Source organism: Coffea eugenioides, chromosome 6 (genome assembly GCF_003713205.1).
Source record: "Coffea eugenioides isolate CCC68of chromosome 6, Ceug_1.0, whole genome shotgun sequence".
In the NCBI taxonomy this organism is placed as follows: Eukaryota; Viridiplantae; Streptophyta; class Magnoliopsida; order Gentianales; family Rubiaceae; genus Coffea; species Coffea eugenioides.
In genome coordinates, this window is record NC_040040.1 from 31,215,729 (window position 1) to 31,228,939 (window position 13,211).

At 35.2% G+C, this 13,211-nt stretch overlaps 1 protein-coding gene across 2 annotated transcripts; it reads right to left on the minus strand.

Annotated features, from left to right (window-relative positions):
• Window positions 1–5,913: 5,913 nt before the first annotated feature.
• LOC113773058 lies at window positions 5,914–12,405 on the minus strand. Of its 2 annotated transcripts, XR_003468742.1 has the most exons (5): window positions 11,554–12,405; window positions 10,974–11,114; window positions 10,190–10,480; window positions 6,357–9,120; window positions 5,914–6,269 (listed from the first exon to the last, which is right to left on the minus strand). XR_003468742.1 is itself a non-coding variant. In XM_027317580.1 (4 exons), the coding sequence occupies exons 1-4, from the start codon at window positions 12,376–12,378 to the stop codon at window positions 7,030–7,032; spliced, it is 3,348 nt and encodes a 1,115-aa protein (XP_027173381.1). In that variant the 5' UTR covers window positions 12,379–12,405; the 3' UTR covers window positions 6,282–7,029. The 2 variants fall into 2 exon arrangements, 1 of the variants encoding a protein (XP_027173381.1); XM_027317580.1 differs by lacking the exon at window positions 5,914–6,269 and having other exon boundaries at window positions 6,282–9,120.
• Window positions 12,406–13,211: the final 806 nt, after the last annotated feature.

The window sequence follows — 13,211 nt, forward strand, 5'->3', positions numbered from 1 at the left end:
ATCATATTTCACAGGTATTAATAGCAACTAATGGGGTTTAGATCGAGTGCGATAAAGTACACCCTCGCCTAAGTGCCCATTCATAGTAAACTCATTTTTGTATTGAGTTACACAGAAATCCTGATCACTCACATACAAGCACGCATGATATGCCAGAAAACAGTTCAAAAGTAACTTTGGAAACAGGTCAAAAGTAACTTTGGAAACAGTTCAAAAGTAAATAATGCAGGAAACGGTTCATAATTAACTTTAGAAATAGTTTGAAGTCACTCACCTCCATGGCTCAGAAATCATCCATCATATATCATTGCCTTGCTCAAATCCAAGTCTTAGATCACAAACCCTATGCAAACAGGTCCCTTCAAAGTTCGGACAGCACTTCCCTTGAATTTACTAACTTTTCCAGCCATCATGGCTTCATTATTTTTCTCATTCAAACCCAAAGGTACACACAACAACAAGTTCATCCAATAGCCATTCAGCAAGCTCCAAGTAGTACTAGTACAAGTCAAACTAGGGAAAAGTCCGGAAATGAAAGTTAAGCTCAAAACCAGAAAAACAGTTTTGACGTCATTTTGCGGTAATGGTACCAAAGGCACTACGATGGTCGGATGAAGGTGCAAGACCCACTGTTTCGAAACTAAGAGATAGGGCTACAATATTACAGAAGGTCACTCAACCCAGTTTCGAGTGTAACCAGGTCAAAAATGTAAGATACTACACCAGAATCACAAAAACAGGTTCACAAAACGCATTCTAGCGGAAACATCATAAATCAGGCTCTCCAAGTCCAAATCCAGAAATTCCAAAACCAGCTGAAAGCTAAGAAATAGGGATAAATTTCATCAGAAGGCCTCAACAACCAATTCGGAATCAATTCCAGCCAAAACAACCAATTACAGGCGCAATTCTTACATTCGGGTAAAACCAGAATAGCAATAGTAATTTCGACTTTTCTCATTCTACACTACTCCGATTGACCTGAAATTTTGTAGGCACCACTAAAATGTCATTTCCTACAACTTTCATGTTTTAAGCCAAGGCTAATTCGGCCTCTATATATGAGATATAAATTCGGGCAGAATGTAATCATCATGAACCCTAACTTGTCAATTTTTCTTCCAAACAGAAATTGGTTGCAATTACTCACTTTTTCCACCTCATAGAGTCCTTAAGCATCATTTCCAATCATCATACATGACCACATAATCATACTCATATTAAAACAGAAAAATCCCCAAAAATTATAAAACTTCACCAATTCAACCAAAACCAAGAAATAATCCATAAAGTTGCACCTTATACCACCACTAATCATCAATTAAGCATCACTAGAGGGAGGAGAGTGGTTCTTCACAACTCACCTTAGCCATACAAGAGATAGAGCAACAAATCACCTTAGCTTTCCAAACAACTCCACAAAACACCTCAGGACCACTTAGCAAAGAGATTTTATGGAATGATTTGGAGTTTTATTGGTTGGATTTGAAGATTGAGCAAGAAATAGAAGGAAGAAATTGAGAGCTTTTCTTTCTTTCTTGAGCAAGAACATTCGGCCAAGAAGCTTGCAAAATGAAGTGATTTTTGGGCCAATTTGAATTAAATGGTAAAGTTATGAATAGTAGTCAAACTCAAGACTTAATCTTATGGTGACACTTGTCACCTTTTGGTTCAAAACTTATCTTTTTGTCTCTCCAATACAAATATCTTAACACATTGTACAATAATATCACTTAATACAAAATTCCAACAAGTTGTCAAAAATATAATGCATTTACCGCACTAGCGGGTCCCACGTCCAAAATACGCTTTTAATTTCTCAAAAACTAACCGATACTAGAAAAATCATTTTAAAACTATCTTTGCTCATAAACTTTATCTGGGGAATTTTTCTAATAAAGAAAATGTAGAAAATGCGGGTGATTAAATAAAATAAACCCTAGAAAATTAGAAAATTTTCGGGTTCTCACACTCATACTTTTCGGGGCGTCACACAAACAATTCGAAAGCATAAGCACAAGTTCTCAAACTAACAAATCATGAAAAAGCATGATCATCTCCTAACTATTTCCAATCAAAACTACAAGAAGTTCATCTTCACTCTAGAATATGAAAAAACTTAGCTCAACATCATATTAAGAACATCTAAGCATGAAACAAACTTGTAATAAAGTATGACAAATAAGAACAAGAAACAAAGTTTAGAAAGAAGAATTCTTATTCAATATCTTCAAGTTTGAATTTTTGAATTCCTTCACAAGTTGATCTCTCAAATAAATTTGGTATAAGGGTGTTTTCATCTTCCTCTCAAAACTCTTAAACTAAGAAAGAAACTCTCAATATGAAACTAGAGCTAAACTATTTCTATCTCTACTTCTACTCTATTCTACTTCTTACTACGAGGTGGTACAAGATGCTAAAGGTGCTCAAATGAATGAGATATAAGGGGTATTTATAGATATTTTTGGATGAGAAAATGAGCTTATAATGTGGTCCTAAAGTTGTTCTTCACTTTTCCAACTCAAATTTAGCTAGAACCAGCCAGATTTTATCAGAAAAATTAGTCCATAACGTAGTGTGAAACGAATACAAGTTGCAGAATCAACTTGTAGAAGCTTCTTAGGGATATACCTCACGGATCGCCTCGCAGTTCTTCATGTTCTTCAATTTTGCACTTTTTGCTCAAATCTCAACTTTGCTTTATTTTTGGACCAACTTCAACTGCAATTTTCTTGATGATGGAAGCCGAATTAGCTCTTGCACAAAATATGAAAGTTATAGCTCTTTGAATTAGCTTTTCAATGCATCAAGAATAAGCTTATTTGAATCTCTATAGTCTAATGAATGACTAAAATACCCTTAACTGGTTGATGCTTTATTTTATCTTTTGACATAAATTTTTTCAACTGTATTTTGAATTTTGGCTAGGAAAATCAATGAACTGTATTTTGATGTGTCACAAGAATTGTAGAGATACATATGTCTTAGCTTCTAAATGGATTAGGAATCATCTCAATCCGATACTTGTAATTCAAGATATTGCCAAAATACCAAGATGTGTCAAAACTATCAAACTCTTCTTAAGATGAATCATTTCAAAGGATACCAAAACCTATAAAAACAACACAAATTTGCATATTAATCCAGACTTTTGCATGTTGTGGTTAAGAAACACTACTTGTATTAAAAACAACTTATAAAGGAATTCAATTCTTCCATTTTAACTTAAAACATACCAAAAATTTACCCTAAAACCTAACTAAAAATAGGCAAAATAAATGCTAATCACTCATCAACACTTCTCCTTCGCAACACCACCCCGCCAACAATTTTAGCAAGATCTTCAAGGGTTTTTCATTGATTTGCAGTAATGTCCTCTATTTCTGGATCTTAGGGTTTCTATCTCATTTGTGAAGAAAATGATAGTTTTTCATTTTCCCTCTTTTGGTTTAGTGTATTTAATTAACAAGAGGTAAAAATAAAAAAGAGTAGTTAAGTTTTGGATGGGTTTTCTAATTTAAAAGAAAAAAGAGAAATGGTTCGAAGGTGGGGCTTTGTTCAATTCTTTAGGCCTCATCGACATTTCTCCTTCGCAGCTCCACCTTGCCAACAATCTCAACAAGAGCTTCAAGGGTTTTTCATTGATTTGCAGCAATGTCCTCTATCTCTGGATCTTAGGGTTTCTCTCTTGTTTGTGAAGAAAATAGTTTTTCGTTTTTCCTCTTTTTGTTTAGTCTATTTAATTAACAAGAGGTAAAAAGCAAAATGAATAGTTAAGTTTTGGATGGGTTTTCTGATTTAAAAGAAAAAAAGGGGAAAAGTTGTTAAGTGAAGTCATGTGACTGCACATGTAATGATTCTGTTAGAAAATTGAACGAAATCTATCACTTACCCAATTTTACGCAAAATTAGACAGATTGGGGATTACATTGCTTTGATAAATAGATTGGAAACTAGATTTGCGCATAGGGACTAAAATTGTAACTAGTACACTTAAAATGGGTTGATTAATCTATAGATCAAATTCAAGAACATTTCTTCTTTTTTCTTATGTGAAAGGTAGTTTTCAATATTGTTTATGACATGATTTATGACTATGAAGATTGTATGATTAAAAACTGTAAACTTGGACTTGCATATTTTGTAAATAACATTTAATTTTCTTTTTTCATTTGTCTTAGTTCACAATAACTCAAAGGGTTTTTCATTTACGTAATGGTTAACATTATGCATACCTGATCAATTGATCATTATTGAACGTAATAAGTGTCAATGGTTAAGCTAGAAGACCAATATTTAGAAGGAAATCAGAGTAAATGAGCTAGCTTATTCTATGTCATTCTAGGTCACTTGTTATTTTGTGTGTTCATCCTTATCCTCTCAACTTCCCCGCAGATCACTTACCAGGAGAGGTTTTCATGGATCGGGTCACGAGTCCATTGACAATTTCACCGACTCTAACCGCAAATAGCAATTTGGTAAAATTGTATTTTATACCCTAATTCTATTCAATCGATTAACTGCTAATTGATTAACTTGCAGGATAGGGTCAGGTATACAGGGTAACCTAACCCTCTTGTACTTGTAGGAAAAAAGAAAAACAAAATTAGATTAACAAAGAAAATAATATAATAGTTGTCCAAATTAATAAAAGTATTTAATCCTATAACTCTAAAAAAACCACCAACAAAATAGAAAATCAAAAGACAATAGATAATTAAAACATAAAATATTCCATACATTTTCATTTTTTTCTACTTCTTGAAAACTATTAATTCATTTTTATTAAGGATGACAGGTTGCTTTACAATAAAAAATGCATGGTCTAAATATTAAAAACAAAATAAATAGCGTGGTGAAGGGGATAGAATTTATGAGAAATGAAAAGGAATTTTGAACAAAGAGAAAAAATAGAGTAATAGAGTAAATGAAATTAGTGGCAAAGAAGATAGGAAATGGACAAAAGAAATGGAAGATAGGGTTAAATATATAAGTTCATAAGTTATGACAAATAAAATGTATAATGGCATGTGGTTCATAATTTAAATTATTATTAAATGACTAAATAATTTTGGGTTGAGGTTTGGATACTGATTATTTTAACCAATCTTCCATATATGCGAGTAGGCTCAAGTAACAACCCCATTTTTTAAAATTGAAAACCATACCCTAACATAATTTCTCAAGTAGGTTCATATAACCTACCCATTTTTAAATTTATGAATTGGTACCCTATTTTTGGGTTTGGACCAATTCGATTTTCTTGGTTACCCACCCTTTCAATTCTTTTTGAATAACCCTAAATGACATAATAGTGTACAAATATTCCGTTTAGGTTTAATTTATCAATACGGTCATATATCTCTTAGCATCCAAAAAAAAAAAAAAAGTGTAGGGCTACAAGACAAAATTAAGTTACTTTTTTTAACCTTTGAACCTCATCCAAAAAAATTGTAATTAGAGCTAGAAGATAAAAATCAATGCTTAATCTTTCAATCGAGCTCCCCATTTCAAGATTGGTTCATAAATTTAACCAAACCAGACTCAAACAAAAGCTTTATGCTCATTAGTTTTGAAGCTCATCCAATTCTAAGTATAAAATAGAATTTGTATAAAAACCCAAACAACTTGAGGTCAACTCGACATTTACATTGAGCTGCATAGAGCAACCTGCTTTAACATCTCATGCTTTCCACCGCACATTCGGTTTTGTAGGAAAGATTTATATTAAAACCAAACCTTCCTTGTCTCGTACATGGCTAAACAAATTTCATCATCATTTAATCTTCAAACATACCACATCAGAATAAATTGTAACAAATATCTCTCTAACAATGTAATATACCAACAGATTTCCTAATACAATGTGTCCCCTCCCCCCCCCTCCCCCCTCCCTAAATCATGCTGAACAAATCCCACCAAAACAGATATTTTTATTTTTTTTAAAAAATCATGCTCAAAAAATCCCATGTTACAAACCCCAATGCTAAATCCCGATTTTCTTTTGTACAAGGAACATCTCTCCAAATACTCACAGCCAATCTAAACTATGCCTACAATTCCAGCTACAACAGCACAAGTTGAGGGAGAACGATGCCGAATTTATTACCTCATTCCTCATTCGCCAAAGTTGATAGACTGTAACAGCTAGCATTAGCCTCTTCAAATTGACAGCAAAAACACTTGCCCTTCCAATGGTGACACATCCAATGTAGCTCATCAGGCCAAGCACTTGCAACGCAATAAGTAAAACAAAAGGCCGGTACTTTCTGCAAGACATTACACACAGAAAGGATGATTAATGGTTTCAGCCTCAATCACCACATGAAACACAATTAGAGGGTGCAGCAATATACCAACTCCTTAGCCTGTCTCTGGTCAACAGCTTCTTCTTACATGCAAGCCACAGGATGAAGAAAATTTGAGAACAAAACCTGTGCTTCACACCAACTGGTACCGTTCAACTTTACTGCCTGGGCATCTCAAGACACGAGTGTTCTATCGCTGATTTCAAAGAAACTGAACAGGTGTACTGGTAGTCCAGTAGATAGAATCAGAGCTATCAGGAAGAGGAACAAAGCATATTGGAGTAGCCAAGTTCAACCTTCTCACCTTGAGATTAAACTTTTTACCTTGAGGCCATTGCCAATCCCTACATTTAATAAATTGAGCTACTTTAGACCCTTTACAATTAGACCAAGAGGATGGAGAAATTTCCCACTGAACTTCTGGTGTGGAGGGCCTATAAGTTGCCAAAAATCAAACCAAAAACTCGTATTTTCCCCAACATCTATCACATGCATGATATAATGGTGTACCTAACGCCTTAGCTTAAGCAGTTTACGCCACACCCAAGAACAAACAGATGGTGTCTGTACACCCCAAAAAATGACTTTTTTGCTCTTCAAATTGACACCTTAAGAAATGACTCAATGATGTCCTAACAAGAATAGGCATGATTGTATGTCAGATGCCATAACAGCATTTCCGCTTATTCAGTTGTGTAATGAGATCGTATCACTTGAGCTATCAATTGAGAGAAATTTCTTCATCATCAATCCAAATATTAGGCACATGAACTATCTTAAACCAGTCTTCACCTCCATCCTTGCGGCATCTTTCTGTAACCTTTGGACAATCTCTTAAGATTAAAGATTGAAGTGAAGGAGGAAGTTGATGTTCTGCATGCAAAGATTGCAGGGCTGCACAGTAGCTTATCTCAAGTTTCTTGAGTGCTTTAAAATGTGAAAGCAATGGAAGATCATATAATTTTGGGCAGCATATTATAGACATTTGAAGAAGGCATGGAAAGTCTCCATTCTCCATTCCGGTCCATTCTTCAAGGTTAAGCATGTTCTCAAGTGTCAATTTCTCCAACTTGGGAAATGCTTTCAAGCCTTGACTTCTATAATTTCTGCAAAACAGACGGTTGATGTCTCTTAGGCCAGCCATACCAACTATTTTGAGGATACTCAATGAGGGTAACTCTCCCATAGAGGGTAAAAGATAGCAGTTCTTGCAGTTGCAAAGGGTGATGCTTGCAAGATTAGTGAATGATGGATTACTAATCCAACTTGGAAGTAATGAACCATTGTAAAACAGTATCTGTAAGCTTTCAAGATTTGTATGTGGCTGAAGATACTCCAAGATCTGCTCTTCAGCCTTGGAGTTTTGATATCTATGTTCACCCCATCTTAACTCAAGTTTTGTAATGTACTGCTTGCTGTTTAGAGCAGCTTTCTTAGCTTCAACCACGTTTGCAACATTTTCAAGCCTTGCGATGCAAAATGTTCCAGTGATATTATCCAAATCTTTTAGCTCTGCAACACTGCATCCTTCTTCCCTTCCAACTAGGAATGCTTTCAAGGTTTGAAGATTTGTCAAACTCCCCATTCCTTTCGGAATGAAGTTTAATTGACGTACAATGTCAAAGTCCAAATGTCGAAGACTAGTCAGATTTCTCATTCCCGGAGGCAATGAACAAAGAGCAAAGCAATCTCTGAGTTTTAGTGTTTGTAAACTATAAAGGGTTTCAATTGATCTAGGCAAAATTCTAATGGGAGTATAAGAGAAGTCGAGGTAATGTAATAATTCTAAACACCCTATAGAACTTGGCAATCCTGATACGAGGGTTCCACTTAAATCCAAAGTTCTTAAACTCTTCAAGCATAGAAAAAGATCACGAGGTAGCTGATTGATTGAGGGGACACACTCTCCAAGAAATAGAAGCGTGCGCAATTGTTTGCAATTTTTAAGAGCCTCAAAATGACTTGAATCCAACTTTTGCAAGGATAAATGTAAGGTTTTTCTAGATATGTCCTTCAACTTCCCTTCCTCAAACCTTACATAGGATTCCTCAGAAAAACCTTGTTGAAAATACCACATAGAACACTTAGATTCATTAACCTTATACTTTTGCTGTCTATAGAGCTTATTGAATCTTGAGGGCACAATATACTCCTTATATACCAAAATATCAAAACAAATGCCACCCTGATTCTCCAGTTTTTCTTTAGCTTTGGCAACAATGAGTTCCTCTGCAATCCATAATTGCACCAACGTATCCTTCTCAAATTCATAACCAAGAGGAAACAAGGTGCAATATGTTACACACCTTCTGACATACTCAGGCAAATTCTCAAATTCAGCATCCAAATTTGTAGCAATCTTATTTGACTCTTTCTTCCCTCCCGTACAATATGTTCTCTTATCCTTGGATCCAGGTTCAAATGGTTCAAGTGGAGATTCTTTGGCCTTGGCTATTTCACTTGTCTGTTGATTTCTAGATTCAGTCCATTTCATTACAGTTGCCCGAAATTCCTCTGGTGATACATGAATTAATGTAGTGGGAACTTTTGATCTTCGATGTTTCAGAGCATATCTGGATGTCAGAACAGCCTGCTTAGGCTTGGAAATTTGGTATCCAGTGACAAGCACTTTCGGATGATTTTTAACATCATCAGCTGACATCCCACCACCAACTACAGCTGCCACTTTTTCCCAACGATTGGGACAGTCCTCAGAAAACAACTGCAGAGCACTCTCAAGCAACTTCTCTTGAGTTAAAGTCCACGTAGTTGAAGAAGAGATGGGAGAACCAAATGATGGTACTGAGGGCACCTGTTTGCAATTGGCAGAGCACAGTTTATTACAAAAGCTACACCTTGTAGATTAATAGCATCTACATTTGTGTAGAATATTCAATAGCATCTACATTTGTGTAGAATATTCAATAGCATCTACATTTGTACACTTTCTTCTGGAGGAGATTAGTACTTGGTGTTGAATAAATCAAAAAGAGAATCTTCTTTAAGAGACTCATTATTCTGTTTCTTAATGTCTTTGATAGTTGATATGGTTTTAAGAGAAACTAAGACCACTTAACTTCTGAAGAGATCAATAAAAATCTAAAAGTATCAACAAAGATTAACCAAGTGCAGCAGTACAAATTTTCCCACCATTTCTCTTGTAAGTTACCTACCAGTACTTTGATGGCTATATTTATAAAGGCCAACATGGTTTGATTCAATGGCTTCCGATTTATCTTGGACAATGGTTGCGCTTTGTCACAACTATATATACAAGTGCTAGCTTAAGTTAGTTCACAATTAACAGGTCTAATACTTCCATGAATTTTGATTCATTTTGGAAACTATCTTACACAAATAAGAACAGGAAATTCGAAAAACCAACTTGGGAAAATTACCGCACATAACATGATCTACGTATACGAATTCTCAAAAGCTTTGCTAGTTCTCACTGATTAACAAAATTATTTAGGCTAGTTATTGCAGCCTGAAATTTCTGGCTACTAGCTCTAGTAGTTTTCCTGAAACTTCCGAAAGCTATTCCACTATAATGTGAGGTTTACGTACTCTCTCATGGAAAAAAAGTTTCAACCAACTTAATATGCATAGTGTGATCCTGACTTTATTATGTCTTGATGTATGATATACATCAAATAATGAAAAAAGGGGTATTTAATCACCATAACGGTCCCTTAGTATCTAGCAGTCACTTAACTTTCAAAATAAAAAAAAAGCAGAGAGATTATGTTTATGCTGGAGCCATAAACACAGATTTAAACTTCCGTTTTGTTCCCCTTTTTAATGTGATCAGTATAAACTCACTTTCAGAGAACAGTTAACAAACTAAGCTTCCTGTACCACAATTGCATTATAGAGATTACCGTAGATTCACCATAGTCTTTAAAATTTCCCTGATGCTGCTCATGTTCATCTGGAAAGTCACCCACTGAAGCAACCCTGTAGCCAGCCTCGTTGCGAGCTTGTTCAAATTTCAGCCGATGGGACAACTTCTGAACCTGTTCCCTTTCAATTTCATTCACACATTCTTTCTCACGCCCAAATCCCCTCAGACCAAGTCCTCCTTGATGCCACCTGATTCCGGACTCTTCTGGAAAACTCGCAACACTGTATACCTTATATATTTTCCTGACCTGATACCCTCTCACATAAGCCTGCCAACAGATTTACTCTGATTAAGACGAGTATTTCAAATTTTTTTAACTGAACCAGTTTCAAAGGGCTTATGTCATTTGGCTGCAAAGTTCTACATGACGACAAATTATACTTTGCATCCTCAACATATTCTTCAATATTCAGTCTCCGTTTTGAACTATTATGTTTTAAGCATCATGTTTCAAGAAGCAAGTAAACTTTTTTGACATTGGTTCTGAGATACCCAGGATTTCGAAATAAACTCTACTTTTTGAATTCAGATTCATTCTTCCCGGAATTATATTAAAAGAAAAGAAGAAAAGCATTTTCAGAAATATCCTAATAAACAACATAAAGAGTGAACTGCATAGGGCACTGTGACTAGAATATGACAATGAAAAAGCAAAGGAAGGTACTTTAATTCAGAAATTAACAAAATAGATTAGCGTAATTTCAATAGTTATAGCTGAAGTATATGTAAGTATATTACACATCATGAGATGTCAATGTCACCTGTATCTTTATCACTTTCTGCCGTCTTGCAAGAAAATCCTTGTGACCTTTCCAACCTCGATATGTCTTCTGTATGGATAAAGCAGCTGAGGTATGATCCCTTGAATCACTGAATGCCAAGTTTGATGCATCCAAAAACCCCTGAAATGACAACTTGAATGGATTGCATTACTTTATGAATCTTTTTTATCATTACTTGAAGAATTACATTAACAGGAGCATGTGAACAAAGACTACACAGAATCACTTATTTCGACATTTATAAACAGAGAAATAGAGAAATAGTAAAACCTTTCTTCGAGCAGCATCCATCAAATTGTTTGCCCCGGGTTCGTTTTCAAAATTTTAAGAACGTATATGAATTACATTTTCATTCTTTCTTTCGCTTTCAAAAGTTTAAAGATTTATTACCACCAATAACAGTTAGGGCCTAATCCTAAATTTCAGCTGGAGTAACTATCGACTAGGACGAGTAAAAATTGAATCCCAGAGAGGATAGAAACAAACTCCACAAGTAAGCTTTTCTTAGTGAAGGTAATAAACTATAAGCAAGCTTCGTTAATTGAAGGTATTAACTAACCTGGATTTTCCTGCTTCCAATTTTTCTGAGAAAAATAAAAGGATGGCCAAGTAGTTGCTCAACAGTCCATCTTTTCCCCTGATCTTTCTTCAAACAACACGATATAAAGTCAGCAAATTCTGGTGATGCTGTTGGAGAAGCTTCAGGTGGCTGTTCATGCCAGATTGTCTGCTTAAGTATTTCCCAGTCAGATTTTCTTCCACAGTTGAAGGGGAATGAGCCCAGATACAACTCAAGAATGGTTATCCCAAGGCTCCATACATCTCCAGAGTACCCATTGTCCATTCGTTGGTTCAAATCTAAATCCAAGTTTTCAGGACTTGTGTATGCTGCCATTGAAAACCCACCAAGGAATGAAAAGGTTTGTCCCAAAAATGATATCTTTATACCCTTTTGAGAATTCATGAAGATTTTTGAAGGTCTGATGTTTCGATGCAAAAGCTTTCTCCTATGGAGGTAAGCCAAGCTGGACAATACTTGACTGGCTATGTCTGAAAGTGTGGATTCATTGGTGATATGGCTTCCCTCGAGGGATTTGCAGTTCAAGTACTCAAGCAAGAGAAGAAAGTTTTCATCTTGATCAAAGAATTGGTAGAATTTGATCAAATTTGGGTGGTCTAAGTGCTTGAGGATGTTGATTTCATGGTGGATTCGTTCTTTTGAGTAGAAATCTTGAAGACGGGATTTTCCTAATTGTTTTAGTGCATAGAGGTTTCCAGTTGGGTGATGCACAACTTCGAAAACTTTGCTCCCTCCATCTCCTTCTCCAATCAGGCTTAGCTGCTCTAAATCATCAAATTCAATGTCTGGTGATGGTTTAGACATATCGAAGGAACTTGTTGGACTTTGAAGGTAAGCTTGAAATTTGTGAATACAAGACAAGACTAAGGAACTTGTTTGTATGATGGTTTTAGATGGATAGTAGATGCCATATCACGAATAAGGTGGAGTTTGACAGGAGACTTTTGGGATCTGGTGAAAGACGTACACTCCACTGGTGATTCTTAACTTTTTACGGTTGAGTCAACAAGCAAGTAGTCTCACGCTTGGATATATCGATTTTCAAAAATTTTAAAGTTTAAATTGTGTCACACCATTGCAATAAATACTGTGGCACAGATGATTAAATCTTTGAAATCGAATCAACATAAGGTTTGAAGAGCAAATAATTATACTACAAAAGATAAGCACACTCGACTTTTGATATTTTATTTTTCTATCTTGATTTAATGGTTAGTTTCGTTGAAAAAATAAAAAATCTATCGATTATTGGTCCGACAGAGAGGTTCCAGAACTATGCACGATAGGGAGAAGTATTTTTTTTAAGTTAAACATTGCAAAAAAATAAAAATCTAACAACTTTTTTTTTTTTCAAATGTTGTCCCCAACCAGGCTACATTAGTTCTGGCAGGGGTGATTCTTTTCTAAAGTAACATGAAGCTTTTTCTTTTTTAAGAAATTTGTCTCCTACTGGGCTTACTCTACTCGATAGGGGCGATTCTTAAAAAAAAAAAAAGTGTGCCTACAACACCAAATTTTTTTTGTGTGCAAAATGTTATCCTTTTCTATTCAACAATTTGAGTTTGTCCTTTTTTACCTCCTCTCTTAATATCCAAAGACAGCGTTTGCAAGATATTCTCGATATATTGTTAAGAAAT

Bases quoted from the DNA above. Each gene is read 5' to 3' on its own strand.
- LOC113773058 (XM_027317580.1), bottom strand. From the start codon at position 12,378: ATGTCTAAACCATCACCAGACATTGAATTTGATGATTTAGAGCAGCTA. The intron at 11,115-11,553 runs GTTAGTTAATAC...TTGTCATTTCAG, and splicing joins TTGGAAGCAGGAAAATCCAG to GGGTTTTTGGATGCATCAAA. The intron at 9,121-10,189 runs GTAATCTCTATA...AATTGCAAACAG, and splicing joins AAGACTATGGTGAATCTACG to GTGCCCTCAGTACCATCATT.